The 26,700-nt window shown below is 35.3% G+C and overlaps 1 protein-coding gene across 4 annotated transcripts in view; it reads left to right on the forward strand.

The window, feature by feature from the left end:
* The window catches only part of LEKR1 (leucine, glutamate and lysine rich 1), a 219,359-nt gene that overhangs the window by 77,965 nt on the left and 114,694 nt on the right, over positions 1–26,700 (forward strand). For all 4 annotated transcript variants that reach the window (XM_061168190.1, XM_061168193.1, XM_061168192.1 and 1 more), the window contains 2 exons: positions 8,699–8,874; positions 17,265–17,450. In XM_061168190.1, coding sequence (XP_061024173.1) covers positions 8,699–8,874; positions 17,265–17,450 — 362 coding nt within the window. The remainder of the gene's footprint in view (positions 1–8,698; positions 8,875–17,264; positions 17,451–26,700) is intronic.

Consider the following 26,700-nt stretch of genomic DNA (forward strand, 5'->3'; position numbering starts at 1 on the left):
ACATTCAGACTTAAATTGAGTAAAGTAGGGAAAACCACTAGACCATTCAGGTATGACCTAAATCAAATCCCTTATGATTATACAGTGGAAGTGAGAAATAGATTCAAGGGCCTAGATCTGATAGACAGAGTCCCTGATGAACTATGAATGGAGATTCGTGACACTGTAGAGGAGATGGGGATCAAGACCATCCCCAAGAAAAAGAAATGCAAAAAGCAAAATGGCTGTCTGAGGAGGCCTTACAAATAGCTGTGAAATGAAGAGAAGTGAAAAGCAAAGGAGAAAAGGAAAGATATTCCCATTTGAATGCAGAGTTCCAAAGAATAGCAAGGAGAGATAAGAAAGCCTTCCTCAGCGATCAATGCAAAGAAATAGAGGAAAACAACAGAATGGGAAAGACTAGAGATCTCTTCAAGAAAATTAGAGATACCAAGGGAACATTTCATGCAAAGAGGGCCTCAATAAAGGACAGAAATGGTATGGACCTAACAGAAGCAGAAGATATTAAGAAGAAGTGGCAAGAATACACAGAATAACTATACAAAAAAGATCTTCATGACCCATATCATCACAATGGTGTGATCACTCACCTAGAGTCAGACATCCTGGAATGTGAAGTCAAGTGGGCCTTAGGAAGTATCACTACGAACAAAGCTAGTGGAGGTGATGGGATTCCAGTTGAGCTATTTCAAATCCTGAAAGATGATGCTGTGAAAGTGCTGCACTCAGGATGTCAGCAAATTTGGAAAACTCAGCAGTGGCCACAGGACTGGACAAGGTCAATTTTCATTCCAATCCCAAAGAAAGGCAATGCCAAAGAATGCTCAAACTACCGCACAATTGCACTCATCTCACACGCTAGTAAAGTAATGCTCAAAATTCTCCAGTCCAGGCTTCAACAATATGTGAACCGTGAACTTCCAGGTATTCAAGCTGGTTTTAGAAAAGGCAGAGGAACCAGAGATCAAATTGCCAACATTTGCTGTATCATCAAAAAAGCAAGAGAGTTCCAGAAAAACATCTATTTCTGCTTTATTGACTATGCCAAAGCCTTCGACTGTATGGATAACAATAAACTGTGGAAAAGTCTGAAAGAAATGGGAATACCAGACCAGCTGATCTGCCTCCTGAGAAACCTGTATGCAGGTCAGGAAGCAACAGTTAGAACTGGACATGGAACAACAGACTGGTTCCAAATAGGAAAAGGAGTATGTCAAGGCTGTATATTATCACCTTCTTATTTAACTTCTATGCAGAGTACATCATGAGAAACGCTGGGCTGGAAGAAGCACAAGCTGGAATCAAGATTACCAGGTGAAATATCAATAACCTCAGATATGCAGATGACACTACCCTTATGGCAGAAAGTGAAGAAGAACTGAAGAGTCCCTTGATGAAAGTGAAAGAGGAGAGTGAAACAGTTGGCTTAAAGCTCAAGATTCTTAAAACTAAGATCATGGCATCCGGTCCCATCACTTCATGGCAAATAGATGGGGAAACAGTGGGAACCGTGGCTGACTTTATTTTTCTGGGCTCCAAAATCACTGCATATGGTGATTGCAGCCATGAAATTAAAAGACGCTTACTCCTTGGAAGGAAAGTTATGACCAACCTAAACAGCATATTAAAAAGCAGAGACATTACTTTGCCAACAAAGGTCCATCTAGTCAAGGCTATGGTTTTTCCAGTGGTCATATATGGATGTGAGAGTTGGACTCGAAAGAAAGCTGAGTGCTGAAGAATTGATGCTTTGAACTGTGGTGTTGGAGAAGACTCTTGAGAGTCCCTTGGACTGCAAGGAGATCCAACCAGTCCATCCTAAAGGAGATCAGTCCTGGGTGTTCATTGGAAGAACTGATGATGAAGCTGAAACTCCGATACTTTGGCCACCTGATGTGAAGAGTTGACTCAGTGGAAAAGACCCTGATGTTGGGAATGATTGAGGGCAGGAGGAGAAGGGGACAACAGAGGATGAGATGGTTGGATGGCATCACTGACTCAATGGACATGGGTTTGGGTGGACTCTGGGTGTTGGTGATGGACAGGCGGCATACTGTGGTTCGCAGGGTCGCAAAGTGTCAGGCACGACTGAGCGACTGAACTGAACTGAACTGATGGTAAATTGATATTTAACTTTTAAGAAACTACCAAAATATTTTGCCTAGTGGCTGTACCTCTTTTCCTACCAGGAGTGAAGATTCTACTTTCACTTTGTTCTTGCCAACTTTTCTTATTGTCTTTTTTTTATAATAGCCATTCTGGAAGCTGTGAAATGGTACTTCATTGTGCTTTGATATGTGTTTCCAAATGAGTAATGGTGTTGGACATCTTTTCATGTGTTTATTAACCATTTGTATGGTTATTTGCTGAAATATCTATTAAAATAGTTTGTATTTTTTCATTGGTTTGTTTTCTGTTATCAGATTGTAAGAGTTCTTTGTATGTTCTAAGTACAAGTCTTTTATTTGAAATATGATTTGCAAATATTTTTCTCCCAGCCTGTGGCATATCTTTTCATTTTCATAACTGTGTCTTTTTGAAGAATGAAAGTTGTTATTTTCAATGGAATACAATTTAATCAATGTTCTCTTTTATGGTTTGTGCTTTTAGTAATGTATCTAAGAACTCTGCTTAACCAAAGTTCACAAAGATTTTTTCCAGTAGTTTGTTCTAAAGGTTTTAGAGTTTTAGCTCTTAAATTTAAGTCAGTGAACCATTTTAACTTTTGTGAATGATGTAAAGTAAGGATCTAAATTCATCTTGTTTTCATGTTCAACTGTTCTTTATAAAGGACTTTACCGATTCCAGCTACTTTTACCGCTGCTTATTTACCCTTAAAATCCTCATCTTTATACCTACATATAGGTTGTTAAACACCAGGTCCTCAGTTTCCCCAATACTATTCTAAATCCTCAATAATCTGCTTAAAATTCTTTGTGCTACTTGTCTCTCAGCATCTATGTGTCTTGACTTATATATTTCACGAAGAGAATTAAAAGTTATCAATATAGGCATATTTCCTGTGACTCAAATGATACTTCAGTTTCAGAGCCCCCTCTTCCAAGCTTCTGGTAGTGCCCCTGGCAAAAGTAGGATGGTTTTAAATTGTAGGATTAATTTAAATTATAAAAACTCTGTCTCTGCGTTATGATTTCCCTTATCTTACTTTAGGATAGTCACTGGCATTTGGGGGATCTGAAAGGGAAAGTCAAGTTGGGAATATACATTGTAATTGCCATTTAGAAAAACATTTTAGACTGCTTTAATTACACAAGCAAGACACTGAAGATTAAAAATTAGGGTGTATATGAGTTTTTTTAATTAATTAAATAAAAGCAATGAAGATGAACAATTTAAACAATAGAAATTATTCTGTCATGAAGAAACAATTTTAACTTCTTTTTAGATTACATAGTAAGAGGTGCACTTTCAATGAAATTTCTTGGATTATTTTGTAATCCATTCAATGAAGAGGAGTTCAAAATGTGAATACATTGGGGAGAAAGATTTGTTTCTTGCTGATTTGACAAAAGCTGTTAACATTACTGAATATAGCATAGAATCATGGTATACTATTTCAGGACATCTGAGATAAACTGGTTCATGAGTTTCATCATTTCAAAGATAATTTAAGATGTCATTTTCCAATAAAACTTGAAATTCCAAAAATTTATCATATATGAAAGATTTTAATAAGGATTTTTCCAAATTTGACAATGCTTAATATTAAATGATATTACCAATAATGGACTACAAAGCCAAAAGAATCTTTCTAAATTACCACTGATAGTAAAACTAATGGCCATGCTAGATGAAAAGCTGTATAATTTTTATATTCTCCCTGCATAAAGTATTATTATCCAGTAGTTCTCATATGAAAAGGTGCTTGTGAAGCATGTAGCCAAAAATTGTAGGCAAAAAGTATTGTAGAGCTGTTACTTACTTAAAAGTTATATCATTTTTCAGTATTTTGTGATTTTGATGGGATTTATTAACTTTTACAGTTATTTTTGTAATGATTTTTCTCAACCTACAAATAAATGCACACTTACCTAATCTTTGTAGTCATCTTTTAGTAGAAAGCCATCCTTCTGTCCACACCAATCATATAAGATCTGGATTCTACAAAATATGATGGAAATGCTCTTATTTAAGAAGCTTGAATTTTCTGTTTAAGAACCTTGAATTTTCTGTTTCCTGCCTTTTTCCCTGAAGAAGCACATGCATCCATATCCAGTCTTTCTTTTATTAAATATCCCTCTAGGCCTTGACCCCCAGGTATATTGCTTTCTCCCAGCACCTTACATTGGGCCCATTAGTCCCTTAATCTTTACTTAGTTCATAGTTCTTGTCTCTTTTTCTTACCACTTACTGGCTTTGTGTTCAAAACCCCATTCTCACTATTGGGTCCCTTGATTTAGTGATCTATATGGACTCTGTTTGATTTTTTTTTTTAACTGAGGTTTGAGTGATTTACAGTGTTGTGTTAATTCCTGCTATACAGGAAAATGACTCAATTATATATGTATATACATTCTTTTTTTGTATTCTTGTCCATTGTGGTTTATCTCAGGATATTGAATATAGTTCACTGTGCTATATAGTAGGACCTTATTGTTTATCTATTCTATACGTAACAGCTTGCATCTGCTAATCCAACCTCCCAATCCATCCCTTCCTTACCCCACCCCTTTCTTTGATTTTTTTTTTTTTTTTTTTTTGAAATCAACGTCTCTCTTAGCTCCGAGGTCTGCATGCTGATTGAGGATCCCCTGTGGCATTTGGTCACTCACATGGACCTTAGTAATTGACCACACAAAATGACACTACCCTTCTTCCTAACAAAGGCTAATCTTTCAGCCTTTGTTTTACATCTGTCCTTTCCATCACTTCATGGCAAATAGATAGGGAAACAGTGGAAACTGTGGCTGACTTTATTTTTCTGGGCTCCAAAATCACTGCAGATGGTGATTGCAGCCATGAAATTAAAAGATGCTTACTCCTTGGAAGGAAAGTTACAACCAACCTAAGCAGCATATTGAAAAGTAGAGACATTACTTTGTCAACAAAGGTTCATCTAGTCAAGGCTATGGTTTTTCCAGTGGTCATATATGGATGTGAGAGTTGGACTTGAAAGAAAGCTGAGTGCTGAAGAATTGATGCTTTGAACTGTGGTGTTGGAGAAGACTCTTGAGAGTCCCTTGGACTACAAGGAGATCCAACCAGTCCATCCTAAAGGAGATCAGTCCTGGGTGTTCATTGGAAGGACTGATGTTGAAGCTGAAACTTCAATACTTTGGCCACCTGATGCAAAGGGCTGACTCATTGGAAAAGACCCTGATGTTGGGAAAGATTGAGGGCAGGAGGAGAAGGGGATGACAGAGGATGAGATGGTTGGATGGCATCACTGACTCAATGGACATGGGTTTGGGTGGCCTCTGGGTGTTGGTGATGGACAGGGAGGCCTGGCATGCTGTGGTTCATGGGGTCGCAAAGAGTCGGACACTACTGAGCGACTGAACTGAACTGAATTTCTAGCTCTTTGCACAAGAAATGATCACATCTCTTGCATGTGTTTTAGTGTCTGTGACTGCACTCTAACTCAGCTATGTACACACTCAGGTGTCTCCCATCCTAACAAACTATTCTGCTGTGGATCTTCTTCTTTTTCTCCTTGTCGCTTCAGTCAAGGTTCTTGATTGCTGGTACCATGTAACTGTTCCCTCATTTCTGCTTTACTGCTCAGTCTTTTCCTACCTGATACCTCTGAAATCACCAAAGGCCTCCTCAATACCAGGCGTAATGGACTGTTTAGCCTTTATCTGAGGACTTAAAACACTGACCACTAATCTTTCTTTACCCGTGGCCTTTCAGATGTTATCCTTTTGTTTTGTTTTTTTTTTCTGACACATTGATTGCTCCTACCTCGTCTCCTTTGAGAGATAACTTTTCTGTTTTATTCCCATAAATATTGGTGTTGTCCAGTATTTTATCCTCAGTACTTCTTACTTCTTTATCCCTCAATGGAGTGATTTTTTTTTCAATCATTCATTCATTCATCAGTATGTGTTGAGTATATACTATGTGGTAGGTACTGTGCTAAGTGCTAGGGAGACTTTGATGAACGAGATAGACACACTCTCTGCATAATAGGTCTTAGTCTACTTAGGGAAATATTAACAAAATAATTACTTGCCATGGCTTCAGTCCTCTTCTTTTTCTGATAACACTCAGATCTGTGTCTGCATTTTGATTTGTTAGGTAAATGTTAGCCAGGACATCTGAAGTAATAAAAATCATTGGGATGGCAAAACACATGTGGTTACTTTGAGTTGTGGCATTTGATGAAGCAGAGCACTGGATCAGTCACTTAAAAAATTTCATTTATTATTACCCCATGTTTTATACTGCCTATAGGGCCATAGCACAGGAAAAATGCTGTCTACAAATTTGAGAGTCTCTTTTAGGCTCAGTGGCTAAGTCACTTTTGACTTAATTTTCTTCCAATGTTTGCTGTTAATTTTTAAAGAATATAAGAAAAAATGTATATGGGGATAGTTAGCTATCTTTATTTATAGTTAAAAATAGTAACACAATGGAAATGAATTGGGGTGACCATATTACCTCAGTCTTTCTGGAATATCCCGTTTATATGTTGTCTCGGCATAATATAGATAGCACCTCCTTTCACTTTCTTTTTTTTTTTTTTTTTTTTTACATGTATTCCCAATCCCGATCCCCCCTCCCACCTCCCTCTCCACCCAATTCCTCTGGGTCTTCCCAGTGCACCAGGCCGGAGCACTTGTCTCGTGCATCCCTCCTGGGCTGGTGATCTGTTTCACCATAGATAGTATACATGCTGTTCTTTTGAAATATCCCACCCTCACATTCTCCCACAAAGTTCAAAAGTCTGTTCTGTATTTCTGTGTCTCTTTTTCTGTTTTGCATATAGGGTTATCGTCATCACCCTTCTAAATTCCATATACATGTGTCAGTATGCTGTAATGTTCTTTATCTTTCTGGCTTACTTCACTCTGTATAATGGGCTCCAGCTTCATCCATCTCATTAGGACTGGTTCAAATGAATTCTTTTTAATGGCTGAGTAATATTCCATGGTGTATATGTACCACAGCTTCCTTATCCATTCATCTGCTGATGGGCATCTAGGTTGCTTCCATGTCCTGGCTATTATAAACAGTGCTGCGATGAACATTGGGGTGCACGTGTCTCTTTCAGATCTGGTTTCCTCAGTGTGTATGCCCAGAAGTGGGATTGCTGGGTCATATGGCAGTTCTATGTCCAGTTTTTTAAGAAATCTCCACACTGTTTTCCATAGCGGCTGTACTAGTTTGCATTCCCACCAACAGTGTAAGAGGGTTCCCTTTTCTCCACACCCTCTCCAGCATTTATTGCTTGTAGACTTTTGGATAGCAGCCATCCTGACTGGCGTGTAATGGTACCTCATTGTGGTTTTGATTTGCATTTCTCTAATAATGAGTGATGTTGAGCATCTTTTCATGTGTTTGTTAGCCATCTGTATGTCTTCTTTGGAGAAGTGTCTGTTTAGTTCTTTGGCCCATTTTTTGATTGGGTCATTTATTTTTCTGGAATTGAGCTGCAGGAGTTGCTTGTATATTTTTGAGATTAATCCTTTGTCTGTTTCTTCATTTGCTATTATTTTCTCCCAATCTGAGGGCTGTCTTTTCACCTTACTTATAGTTTCCTTTGTAGTGCAAAAGCTTTTAAGTTTCATTAGGTCCCATTTGTTTAGTTTTGCTTTTATTTCCAATATTCTGGGAGGTGGGTCATAGAGGATCTTGCTTTGATTTATGTCGGAGAGTGTTTTGCCTATGTTCTCCTCTAGGAGTTTTATAGTTTCTGGTCTTACATTTAGATCTTTAATCCATTTTGAGTTTATTTTTGTGTATGGTGTTAGAAAGTGTTCTAGTTTCATTCTTTTACAAGTGGTTGACCAGTTTTCCCAGCACCACTTGTTAAAGAGGTTGTCTTTTTTCCATTGTATATCCTTGCCTCCTTTGTCAAAGATAAGGTGTCCATAGGTTCGTGGATTTATCTCTGGGCTTTCTATTCTGTTCCATTGATCTATATTTCTGTCTTTGTGCCAGTACCATACTGTCTTGATGACTGTGGCTTTGTAGTAGAGTCTGAAGTCAGGCAGGTTGATTCCTCCCGTTCCATTCTTCTTTCTCAAGATTACTTTGGCTATTCGAGGTTTTTTGTATTTCCATACAAATTGTGAAATTATTTGGTCTAGTTCTGTGAAAAATACCGTTGGTAGCTTGATAGGGATTGCATTGAATCTATAGATTGCTTTGGGTAGAATAGCCATTTTGACAATATTAATTCTTCCAATCCATGAACACGGTATGTTTCTCCATCTGTTTGTGTCCTCTTTGATTTCTTTCATCAGTGTTTTATAGTTTTCTATGTATAGGTCCTTTGTTTCTTTAGGTAGATATACTCCTAAGTATTTTATTCTTTTTGTTGCAATGGTGAATGGTATTGTTTCCTTAATTTCTCTGTCTGTTTTTTCATTGTTAGTTCACTTTCAAAATTGTCTCCATTTGAGCGGTAGATTATATGGTTACTACAAAACCATTTTTCAAAGAAAATTTAATATTTGTTATTATGCCTGCTATTTTTTTAAAATCCTAATTTTTCTTTATTACTTTACAGTCAGAGATTGACGGAATACAAATATTTCTGGACTAAGACTCTTTCATTACTTACTTTTACTAAAAGGGAGCTAAACAGTATTAAAAATGAAGTATATGATCATTTTAAAAACTGGACTTCACTGAAGAGAGAAATTTTTCTACAAACTAAATCAATAAGTGAAACAGCCTTGACAGGTTTGTTAAGTATATTTAAAATATAACCATCCTTTTTTGGTAAATTGTACATCTAAGTAATGGAATAATGATATTTCATTTTATGTGATGGGAATTATGATTAATTTTAAACCTATTATTTTTTTTGATGACCATTAAAATCTATTCCAGCCCTGAAATTCAATAATTATAGGCCTGATCTAAGATAAACTCTGATATGTCAGTCTTGAACAGTGGCTGGAAGTCTGGTTATTCCTGTTAAATGTACAAATTTGTATTTTAAAATTTTTTCTTCTGTTAATGACTGATCAGATTAGATCTAATTAGATCAGATTTCCCACAGATAACAATTATAAATTCTGGACAAAATAGCTACTTGAGAACACTGGAGAGTGACCAAGCCTAAACACATGGAGGTCTGCTACTGTTTGAAAAAAGCCAATCTAAAAAGGCCATACACTGGGTGATTCCAACTGTACGACGTTCTGGAAAAGGCAAGACTGGAGATAATAAAGAGATCAGTGGTTGCCAGGATAAGAGGGAAGGATGAATAGGTAGCGCATGGAGGGTTTTAGGGCAGTGAAACTATTTTGTATGCTACTATAATGGTGGATATGTGTCTTTCTAAATTTTGTCAAAGCCCATAGAACTACATCACTGAGAGTGTACCTTTAATGTAAATTATAGATTTATGATAATGATGTGCCAGTGCAGGTTCATTAATTGTAAAAAAAAATGTACCACTCTGGGGCAGGATGTTGATGGTGGAGAAGCCATGCATATGTCGGGGGCAGAGAGTATATGGGAATTCTCTGTACTTTCTGCTTAATTTTGCTATGAACTTAAAACTGATCTAAAAAATATATTATTTTTTTAATTAAAAGAAGGGAATAGCACTGGTTGAATTCCTTGTTTGTTGTTGTTGTTTGTTTTGGTGTTTATTAAATGACTGTTAGATTGATGGCAGTGTACAATCTAATCCATGCAGGGAAGCTAAAACTTTGATAACCTTATACAAATAATTGCATATTGTAAGATTCCATTTATATGATGTTCTAGAATAGGCAAAACTAATCTACAGTGGGGAAAAAAGACAGAAGTAACACTAGTTATCTCAGAGGGGAAGATTGACTCAGAAGGGGTGTGAAGGCACTTTTTGTGGTGACAGTAATGCTTTCCATTTTGACAGAGGTTTGAGTTACATGGTGGATGCATTCTTCAAAACTAATCTAATGATGCATTTGAGGTTTGTGCATTTCTTCGTAGGTAAAATTTGATTCAAAAATTAGAAATCTATATTGAATGCTAATTAATAATGTGTTTAGGGAATCAAATATATTGACTTATCTTGAAATGCATAAAAATGTAAGGTGAATAGATGAGTAGCTACGTGATAAAGCAAATATAGTAAAATGTTAATTGAAGAATCTAGGTGTTGTGTGTATTTGGTTCAATTCTTCCAACTTTTCTGTATATTTTAATTTTTTTTTAGTTAATATTAGAGAAAAGAAAGCATCCTAACTGTATAACAACTTCAGCTAAATTTTATTATATGATATGTGCCTTTAGAGGTGAGTTGTGTATGACAACATAGTACTCCTAAATTTTTTACTTAATTTTGAGGATTAAATTTAGACAAATACAGGTAACTATTATAACAACCATGTTTTCAGCTAACAATTTTTAACATTTTACTTTTTTAAAAATATAATTGTTTATACTTTAATGTGTATGAAAAAAGAAAAGTGAAAGTCACTCAGCTGTGTCCCACTCTTTGCCACCCCATGGAATATACAGTCCATGGATTCTCCAGGCCAGAATACTGGAGTGAGTAGCCTTTTCCTTCTCCAGGGGATCTTCCTGACCCAGGAGTGGAACCAGGGTCTCCTGCATTGCAGGCAGATTCTTCATCAACTGAGCTGTCAGGGAAACCCAGATATTTAAAGGTAAATGGAGAATCCCATGGACAGAGGAGCCTAGGGGGCTACAGTCCATGGGGTTGCAAAGAGCTGGACACGACTGAAGCAACTTAGCACGCACGCAGAAATCCTACCAGCAGGGCTCTTGAGTCAGAGATTCAGAGTTCACATACTGACCCTACCACTTACAAAATCTCTGGACCTCAGTGTCATCATCTGTAAAATACACATGCACACATACGCCACAATATGCCTATGACAGTAAAAATCAAGATATGTCAGCTTCTGTTATTTTATTCTTTTTATTCTGAAGTCTACATTCCTTCTGTTGTATTAGATTTTCACTTATCCTACAGAAATGTTCATTTGGTTGTCTTGTAGATTTTCTCCTAAATAATGGAACAAAATTAATGCTCTTCACCTCTAGTTTAAATATATGTACATATATGTGGTGTGCTGTGTTTAGTCGTGCAGTCATGTCCAATTCTTTGTGACCTCATGGACTGCAGCCCACCAGACTCCTCTGACCATGGGGATTCTCCAGGCAAGAATACTGGAATGGGTTGCCATGCCCTCCTCCAGGGGATCTTCCCAACCCAGGTCTCCTGCACTGCAAGTGGATGCTTTACTTCTAAGCCACCAGGGAAGCCCATGTATATATATATACCTACCTCCAAAGGAAATGAAAACACTAGCTCCAAAATACATCTGTACTCCCTTGTTCATAGTGGCATTATTTACAATACTTGCAAACATGTCCAAGACGTACAAACAACCTACGTTTCTGTTAATAGGTGAATGGATAAAGAAATTGTGAGATATATATATCACAATATTATATATCATATAATATTGTATATTATGATATTATAAATTATATATATATAAAATTGGATATTATTCAGCCATAAAAACTGAAATCCTGCCATTTGGAACAACATGAATTGACCTTAAAGAGGTTATGATAAATGAAATAAGTCAGAGAAAGATAAAAACTGTATGATCTTATATGTAGAATCTCAAAAAACAAAAAATAAACAAGAAAAGCTACTAACCAGACTCATAGAAAAGAGATTAGATTTGTGGTTATCAGAGGTGGGAGCGAGGGGAGGAGAAGAGTAGTTGAAGTAAGACTGTTAAAATTTAACACTGCTCTATGATATGTAGGAAAGTTAAGAGAGTAAATCCTGAGAGTTCTTATCACAAGGAGAAAATTGTTGTTCTTTTTATTGTATCTATATGAAATTATGGATGTTATCAAATCTATTGTGGTAATAATTTCACAATAAGTGTAGATTAGACCATCATAGTGTACACCTGAGACTTCTTATCCAGTGATGTATGTCAGTTATTTCATAATTAAAATTTAAAACTAAATATCTATGTGTTTATTTAGATCCATACAAATATGCTCAACAAGGTATTTTATTTGAGATATAGTTGATGTACAATATAATATATAGTTTCAGGTATATAACATAGTGATTCACAATATTTAAAGGTTATATTCCATTTATAGTTATTATAAAAAATTCATTATATTCCCTGTGTTTTTCAGCATATCCTTGTAATTTATTTGTTTTGTACAGCCCAACTGGTTCTTGATAAGAGCGACAAGGTTTTTGACAAGGGTGCACAGCAGAGGAAGGATAGCTTAGCCTTTTCAACAAAGGCTGGATGGTGCTAGATACCAAAGACATTGATCCGAACCTCATACCTTATACAAAAATTAACTCAAAATGAATCATAATTTTAACTGTAAAAGATAAAGTTATTAAACTTTTAGGGAAAAAAGAGAATCTTTGTAACCTCACAATCTTAGACTTAAAAGCATATACATAAAAGGAAAAACTGATAAAGTGGACCCCAGCAAAATTAAGAACTTTTCCTCTGTGAAAGACCCTGTTAAAAGGATGGAAAGGCAAGTTACAGACTGGAGAAAATACATATCTGGCAAAGGGCTTATATCTACAATTTATTTTTTTTTAAACTTTCAAAGCTCTACATCAGGAAAATAGTTCAGTTAGAAAATGGGCAAAATACATGAGCAGAAATTTCATTGAAGAAGATATACAGGTGGCAAATAAGCACAGAAAAAAATATTTAGCATCATTAGCCATTAAGGAAATGCAAATTAAAACCATGATGAGATACTATGAAATATCTCTTACAATGTCTAAAATTCTAATTGAGTATAGAAGTGTTGGCAAGGATAAAAGAAACTAAATCACTCAATATTGTTGGTGAGAATGTGACATGGAATAGCTGTTCTAAAAAATAACTTTACAGTCTCCTCTAAAGCTAAAAACGCACTTAACACATGACTCAGCAGTTGCGCTTTTAGGCATTTTGTCTGAAAGAAATAAAAATCTAAATTCATGAGAATACCTGTACATACATTTTCATAGCAGCTTTATTTATTATAGCCCAAACTGGAAACAGCCCAAATGTCCTTCAATGAATGAACAAACTGTCCTTTATCCATAACATGGAATACTACTCAATAATAAAAAATAAATAGATTATTAATACATGCTCAAGGGAATAGGCTGAGTGAAAAAAATCTAGCCTCAAAAAGGTTACATATTATAAATCTATTTATATAGCATTCTTAAAATAAAATTCTAGAGAAAGAGAACAAACTAGTTGTTGCCAGCGATTACAGCTGGTGGGGATAGGAGTAGGTGTGGCTATGAAGTGATAGCAGGGTAGTAACTTTATGGTGATAGAATAATCCTGTATTTTGATTGTATTGGTATTAATAGTTATATAAAGCTATATATGTGATAAAATTGCACAGAGCTATGCACATGTGTATGTGTGCGCACATGCACACACAAATAAAGGTGTGTATGGCTGGTTAAATCTGAATTAATTCTGTGGATTATACCAAGATCAGTTTCTTAGTTTTGATGGAGTACTGCAGTTATATAAAATGTGAACATGGGAAGAGGAGGAATAAAAGCGACACTGGACCTTCCCACACAGTTCTTTATAACTTCCTGTAAATCTCTACTTCAAAATAGAGGTTTGTTTCTTTTTAACCTGTATAGTCTTTTATGATCCCTTCATTAAATAGTAAATCTAGCATTTCAGAGTTTTTAAATATTATTTTATATTAGTATGCCTTGGTGATAAGGTTATATATAGAGGCTGCCTAAAAACTTATTGACTTAACATATTTTTATGTTACTTTGACTAAGCTAACAGGACTAAGAACAACAAAAAAGTCTTATCAAGGCAAATAAGTTGATTGTATGAGATTAATTTTGATACTAATAATTATACTTGCATCAGGTAGCAAATTATATCACACCGACTTTAAAGCTTTAAAGTAACTTTAAAGCTAAATCATCCATTGGCTATAAACTTGGACAATATTACATTTTATTTTATTTTTTCTTAACTATTTATTTTGGCTGTGCTGGATTGCTACACGCAGGCTTTCTCCAGTTGTTGGTGAGCTGGGTGTTTGAGCTTCTAATTGCAGTGGCTTTTCTTACTGCATAGCACAAGCTGTGGGTGCATGGGCTTCAGTTGTTGAGGCTCACAGGCTCTAGACTGCTGGCTGAGCAGTTGTGGTGCATGGGCCTGATTGTCCCATGGTGTGTGGAATCTTCCTGGACCAGCAATCAAACTCGGTCTCCTCCATTGGCAGGCGGATTCTTTACAACTGAGTCATGAGGGGAGCCCCACAAACATTTTAAATAATATACTTCTTTTTTTCAGTAGTAACTTTTGTGATCCACACTTTTCATAAAATTGATGAAATTAGGGATAGAATAGGCCTATTTGCTTATCCTATTTAAAATATTTCCTTCTTTTAGATGTGTGTATTTACTGCCTTACCAAGTCTGACATTAAATAATGTAGGACTCAAAATGCTTGCCTCTGAAGTGAAGGGAGAGGTAAAATAAACACATATTTAGAATCTTCAACTAGTGGTATATTAAAAACTATTAGAAGCTTTGCTCAATAATGCCTTTACTCATTTAGTAGATATTTATTGAGCATCTGTTAATTCTAGGATATTGTAGTAGAAATTATAGGAGGAATAAAAAATGAATAAGATATTGTTGTTCAGTTGCCAAGACGTGTCCGACTCTTTGTGACCTCATGGATTGTAACACACCAGGCTCCTCTGTCCTCCGCTAACTCCAGGAGTTTGCTCAGATTCATGTCCATTGAGTCTGTTACCTCTGGCCTAAGATAACTTGCAGTCTAATAGGAGGCCACATGTTTACATATGATCAGGACCATAGAAATGGTGTAATTGGTGTGAGTAACAGATCTGGTCAGGAAACATTTCCAGGCAGAGGTAGCATAACAACTGTGGTAGATCTAACCTATGAGGCTAGGAGGAGCTTCTTCATGGGGTAGTGCAAAGATAGGGAAAGCATAAAGTGGGTACAATGACCAGAATAAGTAAATCACAATTTCTGAATCCCAAATTGGGACACATAACTGACAATGATGAAGTTGTATTAATGACAAAAGTAGGACTGAGGATTTGACACCAGGATTGCCATAGATATAGGGGATGTGCAGTTGGCCAAGAGTGAGTTAATTGACCCCATTGGGTTTGCTCTCCTAATTCCATGTTAGAGACATTGTGCCTCCTGTTAGTTTTTAAATCTTGCTGTACTTTTCCATGTTAAAATATATTTCACAAATGAATTTTTATTGCAGATTCTTATTCTTCTAATGTCAAATAGAAAGTCACATTGACACGAGTAGTTATTTTGGAGACAGATAGTAGTGTACACTGAGAGAGTCAGCCTGCAAACCTAACCAGTATCATTCTGGCGAACAATAAATAGGTCACAGCATGCGTGTGCTCCTCTGCGGTGTCATTCTGACTTCATCTTCGATACGGTTAGGGTACGGTACAATTTAGTCAGCCTTAAGAAGCCACCTTTATGGCTACAAAAATACCCAGGAAGATATTTTTAGGCCTGAAGAAAAATTGCAACCTCCTTGTTTTCTTCAACTATATTCTTTTAAAAACTCTATGTACTGTTAGTAGTTTTCCTCACACAAATGGTAACATACCCATAAATTTTCAGAAGCATATAGCTATTCTTAGGGGGAAAAAATTCCCATGTAAAGGAACCCCTGGAATATAATAGACCCCCACTTATTTGGTCTCTGCCAAATTATTTCTCTAGGTTTTCTATTCTGAGTAGGAATAAAAGGTGAAGAAGGTGCCAGACCCCTTGTGTTCATGCCCTAGGTCTACCTTAAGTGCCACTTTTTCTTCCAGATGTACTTTCTTCCCACAGAAAAACATTTTGCTTTTCTCTGCTTAGACTACATTCCTGATGCTACTCATTCCCATCCCTTAGGGCATGCTCTCTTCTCTCTGCTCCATTCAGCATCCTGCTTTATTTCTCTTGTAACCTTTTACTGGCCGTGTTGCCTCTGCAGCCACGTGTATCCCATAGAAGTCTACTGCTCCTCTTCACTGGCCCATGTGGCTACTGTTTCTGCTCCAAGACCAGTAAACCAAGCCGCCTTTCTTTGACACCTTATCACACCCTGAACCAATCACATAGTCCAGGATGAGCTAAACAAGGAAGGGAATGCCACGTGAACTCTAGAAAAGCAGACTGTCCAGATTTTTATTTAGATCACATCTTCTTCAATTCAGTTAATTGTGGTTGTACAAATTTTATAGTATTTTTTATTATTATTGCATGTGTGTTTGTATGTTTTAATGGTGGTTTAAGGCAGCAGTACTGAAAAGACTGATGGAGAGCTTGATAATTATCATTCTGAAAGATAAAATGTTCTATGCATTTCTCACAAAATTATATAAAATCAGCACATTAAAATCTACATAATGCTGTGAAGGCATATTTTTATTAAACTTAATCTAAGTAGATAGAGTGATGAGAAATGATTGCTATGATGAAATTCTAGTCTCATTTTGAGGGGACAGAGTGTTATTAGAATCATTAAGATATACTAACTAATACTTTCTGCCCACAAATTTATTAGTTTTAATCACTGTTTCCTTTTATTTCTCTCCAACCCACCACCTTTCTTCATAATTTGTGTAGAATATAGTCTAGTTATCTCCCAGAAATTCCCTCCTAACCAGCTCATGCTGGCACATTTGAATATACTTTTCTGAATCATGTTGCCAAGAAGACAACTTAATTTCAATAAAACCCAGAACATTACAGAGATATTATGCTATTTATTCATGTGAGTATTTAAAAAGCAGGCAGGATTGTCATTTAACACAATTTGAAGGCTTAAAAAAAACTACTAAAAGGTTTCATGTATCATTTGCAATACAGTCTTTTTCATTTCTTTTTCAGAATAACTGCTAAATTAAAACTCAACTTTTTGGTTATACTCTCTATACTCTCAGAAAAGTCATCTTGGCTTTCAACTATCAATTTTCTAAAATAAAATAATCATTTTTTAAAGAAATATTTTATGATCCAATGTTGTCTATTTGTAAACTTTGAATTTTCTTTACAGAAATAAAGATGCTAAATAAAAGTTTGACAGTGTCCCAGAGAAACAATGTATGCCTTGAAGAGGAAATGAAAAATCTGAAGTTGTTGTCAGATGCAGCCATATTGAGATCTCAGCAGATTCAGACATCCAAACAACAGGAAGTAAACTTGCAAACCAGATGCCATGACTTGCAAAAGGAAGTACTAGGTAAAAGAGAATTATTTTTTGCTGTTGTTAGCAACTAGCTGTAATAAAGAAATGTATAAATGTTTATTTCTCTTATAATCACAACAAAAATCTTGTTTTAACTAGTTTGTGTTATAAATATACCTAATTATTACCATGCCAATAACTGATTCTGTTATAAATGTTTGCTATCACCCTTTCCTAATCTGCCATTTAGAGTGGCAAGTATTAAGTGAATATAATAAAGATTTTTCAATTACAGTGAGATTTCAGGAAAACAAAGTAGAAGTTACTTTTGTATATCATCATCCCCAGTGGATAGTGGTCTAGAATACTGAAAGAATATACAGCATATGCTGTTATATAAGGTAAGTCCAAATTAGGTGTTCCTTCATTTTTCCAAATGAAAAGATTAAAAATTATGTTTTGAGAGCCTTGGACAAGGTTTTAAAATTTTACCTTAGAACATTGAGTATATCAGCAGTAAGACTGTGGGGATTTGTACTTTTTCCTAAAGGCAGTAAGAAATCATTGACAACTAGTAATCAGGAGAATGATATAACATAAGAAGTGTTTTAGCAAAATTAAGCTGTTAGCACTGTATGGAGGTGTTCTGAACATCAAAGAATTGGAGTCAGATAGCCATTTAGAAAACATGTTTGCTGGTAACCTAGGTTACCATAAGACACTGAAATAGGGTAGAACATAGAACACTAACATTTTTTTAGGTGGTAATATGTACTAGGGGCTTTCCAGGTGGCTCAGTGGTAAAGAATCTGCCTGCAGTGCAGGTGATGCCAGTTTGATCCCTGGGTCAGGGAGATCTCCTGGGAAAGGGATAGGCTACCCACTAGTATTCTTGCCTGGGAAATCCCATAGACAGAGGAGCCTGGCAGGCTCTATGTTATTGTTTTTGTTTAGTCACTAAGTCTTATTTTGCGACCCCATGGACTGTAGCCTGCCAGGCTCCTCTGTCCATAGGATTTCCCAGGCAAGAATAGTGGAGTGGGTAGTCATTTCCTTCTCCAGGGGTTCTTCTCAACCCAGGGATCAAACTCACATCTTCGGCATTACAGGCGAATTCTTTACCGCTGAGCCACCAGGGAAGCCTATGTTAGCACTGTATATAAATTACTAGTTTATTAGTAGTAATGAATTGTTGGTCCTCACAATGACTATGAGTAGCAGGTATAATTATCCCATCTTAAAGAGGAGAGAATGAAGGCCCAGAGAGGTGACATACCTGTTCCTACATAACTGGTAAATGGCAGGAAATCAAAGCAAACCTAGCTGTATTCCAAGGCTCATGCTTGTTACACTGTGTCTCCTTGGCCCTCTCCATGGCCACACTAGGAAGGCTCAAATAAAACCAGAGTTGAGAGGACTACCCAGGTCTAGAGAAGTAAGCCCCTGGCTGAATAGACAAGGGAATGAAGAAGATCACAGAGGGCTCTCAACCTCCTTGCTGGGGAGTATTTAATGATGGAGTTCTCCAGAGAGAGAACCTAGTTTTGAAAGATAAGTTGTCACATGAATGTGGAAGCAATATGAAACTGTATACAAATTTTAAAATCAGGTATTTTAATTTGTCTCATGTCAATTAGTTTGTCAATTAGATTTTCCCAACTTTCTATTGAATTAGTAGAATTTTGCAACAATTTTAAGGGCACTTTATATAGCAAAGTAATTATTTATCTTCTATATTCATTTTTTCCTAATGTATAATTTGTCTGTTGATTTTTCACAGTAAATTGCAGCATATCAACATTTTTGTTTTGGCTATTATAAAATTATTGTCTTTTATTGTTTCCAGTTAGTCTTAGTTCAGAAAGTCCATTTCATTTGTAGATTATACATATAGTCTCTTGGATTTTCTTTCATTTAAGCCATTAATAAAAATGCAGTTTGCCTTTTATATGGTATGAGATTTGGGGTCCAGTTTTATTCTTTCCATATGCATAGCCATTTGTGTCAGCATTGTGTATTACAATAAGTAATCTATCCTTTACCTACTAAATAAAACTACCATCTGTCATATGGCAAAATTTCAAAACGCTGACATCTATTACTATATTCTCTTTTCTGTTCCACTAACTTATTGGATGTACCATTAATATCATATTCATTAGACTTAATAGCATATCCTCACAACTGGTAAGTCTTTCTTCTTTGTTCTTACTTTTTAAATACTTTAAAAATATATATTTTTAAAAATATTTGGAAGTTTTCTTCAATTTGAACTTTAAAATCATTTATTCACCTCTAATTCAAAAACTCTGATAGAGATCTAGTAAAGTTTTTCTCTTCCAGTCTGTATACTTTTCTTACATATTCACAGGTAGATATTCTTCCACATAAAATTTAAAGTAATTTTATTCAACTCTAATCCCAACAAGAATTCTAATTGGAATTGTGTTATATTTATACTGATTTTTAGAGAGTTAATATTTTTAGTGATATTAAGTCTTATTAATATTAATATTATAAAAGTTTTCTCATTCAAGAATATGTATGTCCATTAACTTCTTTAACTGTTGTTTTTAATGTAGTGAGCATCCTTGTATCTTTTACAATTTTACAAAAACACACTGCTGAAAAACTTTGAGGTTTAAGCAGAAATTAAGTATAAAGTATTTAATATAAAATATCTGGACTTGTATGGTGTTAAAAAACACTATGTATCAAGAATTTGTGCGATGCAGCCAAAGTGATGCTTTGAGGGAGATGTGTAGCTTTAAATATTTACATAAGAAGGAGGTAATAAACTCAACATAAAAGGAAAAATACAATAAAAATAAGAGCAGCAGGGAGATAGAAAACAAAAAAATGATAAAGAAGATAAACAAAAAAGCATTGATTTTTAAAAAAATAATAAAATAGACAAACCTCTAGCAATTCAATCACAAGAAGAGAAAAGAAACAAATGAAAAATATAGGGAATGAAACAGGAACAATAACTTCAGATAAAGAGTAAAAAGAAAAGTGAATGCTGCCAACAACTTTGAAATCTTACATGAGATGGATGTATTATTAGAAAAATATATCTCACCATGACTTACTCAAAAAATTAAATGTTCCTATAACTATTAAAGAAATCAAAGCAATATTTTCTCACCAGAAAAAGGCTAGATTATATTTTACAAGCAATTTCTACCAACTTTCAAGGAAGAGAGGATCCTAATTTTATACAATATTTTCTAAATAACTGAAAAATTGGAATTATTTCCCAACTCATCCTATAAGGCCAGGGTAACCCTGTTACCAAAATCAAGACAAATATATTAAAAGTAATCTTAATAAATAAATTAAAAAAAAAATAAAAGTAATCTTATAGATACATTTATGTTACAAACATCAGTGTAACAATTTCAACTGTATATTTGATACTTTCAAAATATTTTGAACCACTTGAATATATTACTCATTGATAAAATTAAATAAAATTATGTAAAATAAAACTCTTAATATGCCATTCTATTATTTCAGACTTCATAGAGGAGGACAAATTTAGGACAGATTTGCTAAAACATACATTTCATAGTTATAAATAACTTTTTAAAAAATGCAGTCCCCCTCAAATCAAAGATTATTATTCTTATCTCTCTTTTATTTCATCATTTTAATCTGATTCTAAGATAAACCACTTCCTTGAATGGTTTTGTTTCTTAAAAGAACAGTAAAACACTAGAGAATGTGTCTTATATTGCATGTAACAGACAGTTAAGGGTTAAGTCAAGTAACTACCTTTCTATATTTGAAGAAAAGAAGTAATTTACTGACATAAGACAAGAGAAGAAAAGGAAAACATTTTCACTAATTAGGAACCCTCTCTGTGCCAGTCGTTTGACTAGCACTAAGCATCTTTCATCTAATCCTCATAGTATTCTAATGTGTGCATGCAGTCCTGTCCAATTCTTTGTGACCCTATGGACTGTAGACCGCCAGCCTCCTCTTGTCCATGGGATTCTCCAGGGAAAAATACTGGAGTGGGTTGCCATTTCCTTCTCCAGGGGATCTTCCTGACCCAGGGATCAAACTTGGGTATTTTCGGTCTCCTACATTGGCAGGCGGGATCTTTACCACTATCGCCACCTGGGAAGCCCCAGTCTAATGTGTAAGCTTTTATTATTCTTGTCAGACATAGAGAAGTAGGCCATGGTCACACTGCTAAGATTCAAACTTGGGTCTCTGTTGGGCCAAAGCTTGTTAGCTCTTTAATCATTTCACTCAGTTCCAAAAAGCCGTATGAAAACACTGAACTCCTTTTCTGTGTTAAAAAAAAAGAAAAGAAGGGGATGAATTTCCACCCTCCACTTTCCTCTTACAAAAATGGACCATTAGCTTAACAAGTTTTCTCAGAATTAAAGCTAAGGAAGTGTTTCCCAAAATTGCTTGGCCACAAGAATATCCAGTACTGTGGAAATTTGTGTGTGGGGAGATAATAAAGGGACCTATTGAAAGTGTATATTCTTGCACATCAGTTCAAACACATTCAGTATCTCCAAGATTCTTAGATGTTGTACTCTTAATAAGTGCTCAAGGTGATTCCTGTGATGAGGCAAAATTTTTACTAGTTTAAAAATAAGAATAAGGAAAATAGGAAAAAGCATGTTCACATTCTAGCATAGTAAAAAAAAAAAAACAGAAATGGCTTAATTTAAAAGAAGTGTTTTGTCACTGGTTCCACTATCATTTGGCCTTTTAAGATTCTAATGTCTGGTCTCTTCACTCTTTACTCAGATTTTAGCCTTACAATGGGAGAGTCTCTGCTCTTAACACTTTGATGAAGGCTGGTAACTGAAGCTGATGTGCTGAAGAAGTTATTAGGAATGAAAATTGTATAGCAGTAGTAAAAAAGATGAAGAACCGGGATGCTTAAATTTAACTTTAGGAGCCAGAATAGGCCTGTCCCCTCAACCATCAAGGATACTGGAGTGCCAGGTCCTGGGGCTTTCCACCCTCTGCCACTTGAGAATTGGTACTTTTTAAAATAGAAAAATGTATATTATTTTTACCTACTTTTTTTGTAAGTGATTTTCCATCTTCTTTTGAGGTTTGGGGTTTTCTTTGTCTGCACTGTTTACAATAATCGTTTCACTCTGATTCATCACTTGCAGCTCAGTGGGCTATATGTTGAGGATCCATCAGTTCCTGGGAGGCATTGCCATAACAATGTTAATAAAATGTCTTTTTGTTTGTAAAAAAACATATATATATAAAATAAACAGAATAGAATAAAATAAGCATTAGTGAGATTTCTTAGTTGCAATTACTAAAAATTAATTGTACTAAAATCAAAGGATTTTATTGAAAAGATATTATGTAGATATTCAGAATCTTTGAGAAGATGGTTAGAAAATGGTTAGAAAACCATGAAGCTACAACTGCCAGAAACATAGCCAAAATCATGCCCCCCCAGAACCATCTGGAGAGGGTGCAGCTGCTATGTCCTCAAAACACTGGACACCCTACATGATCACTCACCTCCTCTGGTCCCAAATACCAGTTGATCTTGGAATAAATTCTCCACTGCTCCTGCTACTTTGTGTTGGTTGCTCTCATTTCAGATCTTGGGAAAATATATTTTTAAACAGTCTGGAAAGTAAGAACGGTGTTTAGCTCCCTAGCTCTAGCATATTTGGAATAGGTTGTTATAGGAGTGTATAGCAGCTGTAAAAATAACAATGTATATTTTTAGAACAGAATAGAAAATCCAGAAGTAGAATCAATTTTACTGTAAGTGTTATTAGCAAGTGGGGAAAGCAAAATTATGTAATAAGTGGTATGGGGTAACTGAAGCAAAATAACCCAAAGACACCAAAATAACCTCAAATTAAATAGAAAAAAAATAACAGGAAAAACTAGCACCAAAAAAAGATATAGAACTTATCCTAATTATAGAGGATAAAGCAGCACTTTAGAGATTGCAAAGAGTAAAACTGATAGGTTTTGCCTATAAAAATGTAGAATATATGAATTAAAAAACCTGCCAAACAACATAAAAATAGATTGAAAAAATATTTATATTATATATGGTATGCAAAGGGTTACTATCCAATCCATATAAATAATTTATTCAAGTATGTGAGAAGACTCCAAGAAGGCAACTGCTAAAAAACAGAAACAGAAAATTAACACCAGAAATATGGTAAACAAGCAAGAAACATTTAATTACTAATAACTAAACAAAATTAAAGACATTCACCTGTTTTTATTTTAGTACAAAGACTTTAGTGGTAAAGCTTCTCCCTTTCTTTGGTGATAGAAAAATATTATATTTTTCTAACCCATAAAACATTATACAAAATGCCAGCCTGGATAAATCACAAGCTGGAATCCAGATTGCATGGAAAAAAGTAATAACCTCAGATATGCAGATGATACCACTCTAATGGCAGAAAGTCAAGTGGAACTAAAGAGCCTCTTGATGAGGGTGAAAGCTGGCTTAAAACTCAACATTCAGAAAACTAAGATCATGGCATCTGGTCCCATCACTTCATGGCAAATAGAAAGGGAAAAAGTGGAAGCAGTAACAGATTTTATTTTCTTGGGCTCCAAAATCACTGAGAACGGTGACTGCAGCCGTGAAATTAAAAAATACTTGCTCTTTGAAAGGAAAGCTATGACAAACCTAGACAGTGTATTAAATACATCACTTTGCCGACAAAGGTTTCTTATAGTCAGAGCTATGGTTTTTCCAGTAGTCATGTATGGATGTGAGAGGTGGACAATAAAAAAGCCTGAGTGCCAAAGAATCAATGCTTTTGAATTGTGTTGCTGGAGAAGACTCTTGAGAGTCCTTTGGACTGCAAGGAGATCAAACCAGTCAACCCTAAATGAAATAAACTTTGAATGTTCACTGGAAGTTCTGCTGCTGAAGCTGAAGCTTCAATATTTTGTCCACCTGATGCAAAGAGCCGACTCGGAAAAGACCCTGATGCTGGGAAAGAATGAAGACAAAAGGAGAACAGGGTGGCAGAGGATGAGATGGTTAGATAGCATCATCAACTCAATAGACATGAATTTGAGCAAACTTCAGGAGATAGTGAAGAAAAGGAAAGCCTCTCATGCTGCAGTCCATGGAGTCGCAAAGAGTTGGATATGACTCAGCGACTGATCAACAAACCCATAAAGATGTTTGTGATCAAATAATCTTCTTTAAATTTATGTTTTGAAAACTGCAGAAGTTTATTTGCTTGCAAAGATCATATTTTTAATGGTGAGTGGTTAGGAATAATTTATCCATAACTCTAATGAGATGGGTAATAAATTATCATATGCCATTACTTGGAACATTATTTAGACTTTTAAAATAACAATATGAACACTGGGTATCAGCATGGGAAAGGCTGTAATTATGATATTACATAGTAAAAAAATCACAAAATTATGTATACCTTAGAATTATGTCAAAATAGGTGTGTTTATGAATAGAAACCAGAAGAGAACAATAAAGATATGAGAATAAATTTTAATGTGATGGAAATATGGGTGATTTTTCCCTTATTTAATTTTTCTGATTATAAAGAATAAACTTTCTTACCAAAAAGAAGAAAAATCTACAAATATTTCAAGACTCAGCTCACATCACATTCCATCTCCTACAATTTAAAAAAAAAACAACAAAAAAAACACCTCACCAAAATAATTCAATGCTGGTTGGCCATAGTTGTTATATTCATTAACTCCTCACTTTCATTAAGTGCAGTCCATATACAAACCAAAGGTGCAGCTGATCTGTTCAGTTCTTCATGTAGAAGTTGTGTAGTTACAGATGTAATACAGGTTTGTCTAAAGGACAGTGTAACTGCAGGGCAAAATAGCACAAAATTTCAAGACGAAATTAGGCTTCTGCTGCTCGTATAGAATAGATTCACTCCATGGGTGACAGCATTCAAACTGTGTTAAGAAAGAAAGAAACCATCTTAAATTAAGGCTATCTGTTACTGCTCTCTTGGTTGAAACCGTTGGAAATCGATAGGTTGTAGTGGACAGGATCATTAAAGCTTTTCTTAACTCAAGATGACAAGTACCACTTCCTATGAACCTACCCATGAAGGGAACTAGGTTTGTTGTTTTGTTTTTTGGATTTTTTTTTTTTTTTTACCCCACAGCAATCTTATTTCCATATCAAGTTCTCTGTTAAAATTGTCAGAACATTTAAAATTTTTTTTAATGTCCCTCTTACTTTATCCACAAGTACCCTTGGGTGAACTGATTGCACCAACATATTGTTTCTCTTCAATTCATTTTACAAAAGTGAATACAGTGGCTTAGGAAAGCTATAGAACTACAAATGCAGGAAAGACAGCAAAATTTCCATCTCAGGTCTTGGCAGTATTGTATTCCCATACTTGGTACACTTTTTTCTCCCATCTGGGGTCCATGGGGGAATTTTACAGGTGTTCCCATTTCCAGCGGTCCAAGGCAGCCCCTCTGCTACTCTCCTCTCTGTAGCTGTTTTCTGTTTGTTGTAATCTGCTTTTGTCTGTGCTCACTATCCATTGACCTATACGCCAGGCTCTTGCCACAACTCATCTTTTTCCATCGGTTGGTGCTGGGCTAACCATATCCGGGAATAAGTTCATTTTTTCAGCAAATATTTATTTGGCATTAACCACACACCAGCCAACTGGCCTCATCTTCACTTTGACTTATGGTGTGCAGATACTGCCCACCTCTTCACAGGTCTTCATGGGACGTCTGAGTCCTCGCCCCACGCTGGTTATATGTGCCAACACTCTTAATTTTAGCCTTTCTTAACAGCCTTTTTTTGTCCTTTATATTAAGAACATGCTATAAATTACTCTAGCTCCAATTTTGTAGCCATTCAAATTACTTTTACTTTCTCTACTATTTTACATTTACTTTCATAATTTTCATAAACTTTAACAATCTTACTTCTTAGTCTGCTTTCTTTTAAATACATGCCTAATTTTTCAATTACTAATGAATTAATGTGCTTAAGATTTTCCAGTATCTCAATAATCATCATTGATAGCTTTTCCAGCTTATTAATATCTTTTCAGAAATAATGTCAATTATTTGAGAAGAGGAAAAGCCATGCATCACAGTGCATATCTCCTCCCCAGACAAATCACTGGATTAACATAATGAACATAGCATTTTAGAGTTTCTTTGGGCAGATGAAAATAAGGGCAGACTGATACTGTTCATCTCTTGACTCTCCCTGTGTCTTGTTTTAAAGAAGCATAATTATTTGTTCAAAGAATACACTAGAAAGTATTTAAATTCATTTTTTTGATATGAG

Source organism: Dama dama, chromosome 19, assembly GCF_033118175.1.
Source record: "Dama dama isolate Ldn47 chromosome 19, ASM3311817v1, whole genome shotgun sequence".
Taxonomy (NCBI): domain Eukaryota; kingdom Metazoa; phylum Chordata; class Mammalia; order Artiodactyla; family Cervidae; genus Dama; species Dama dama.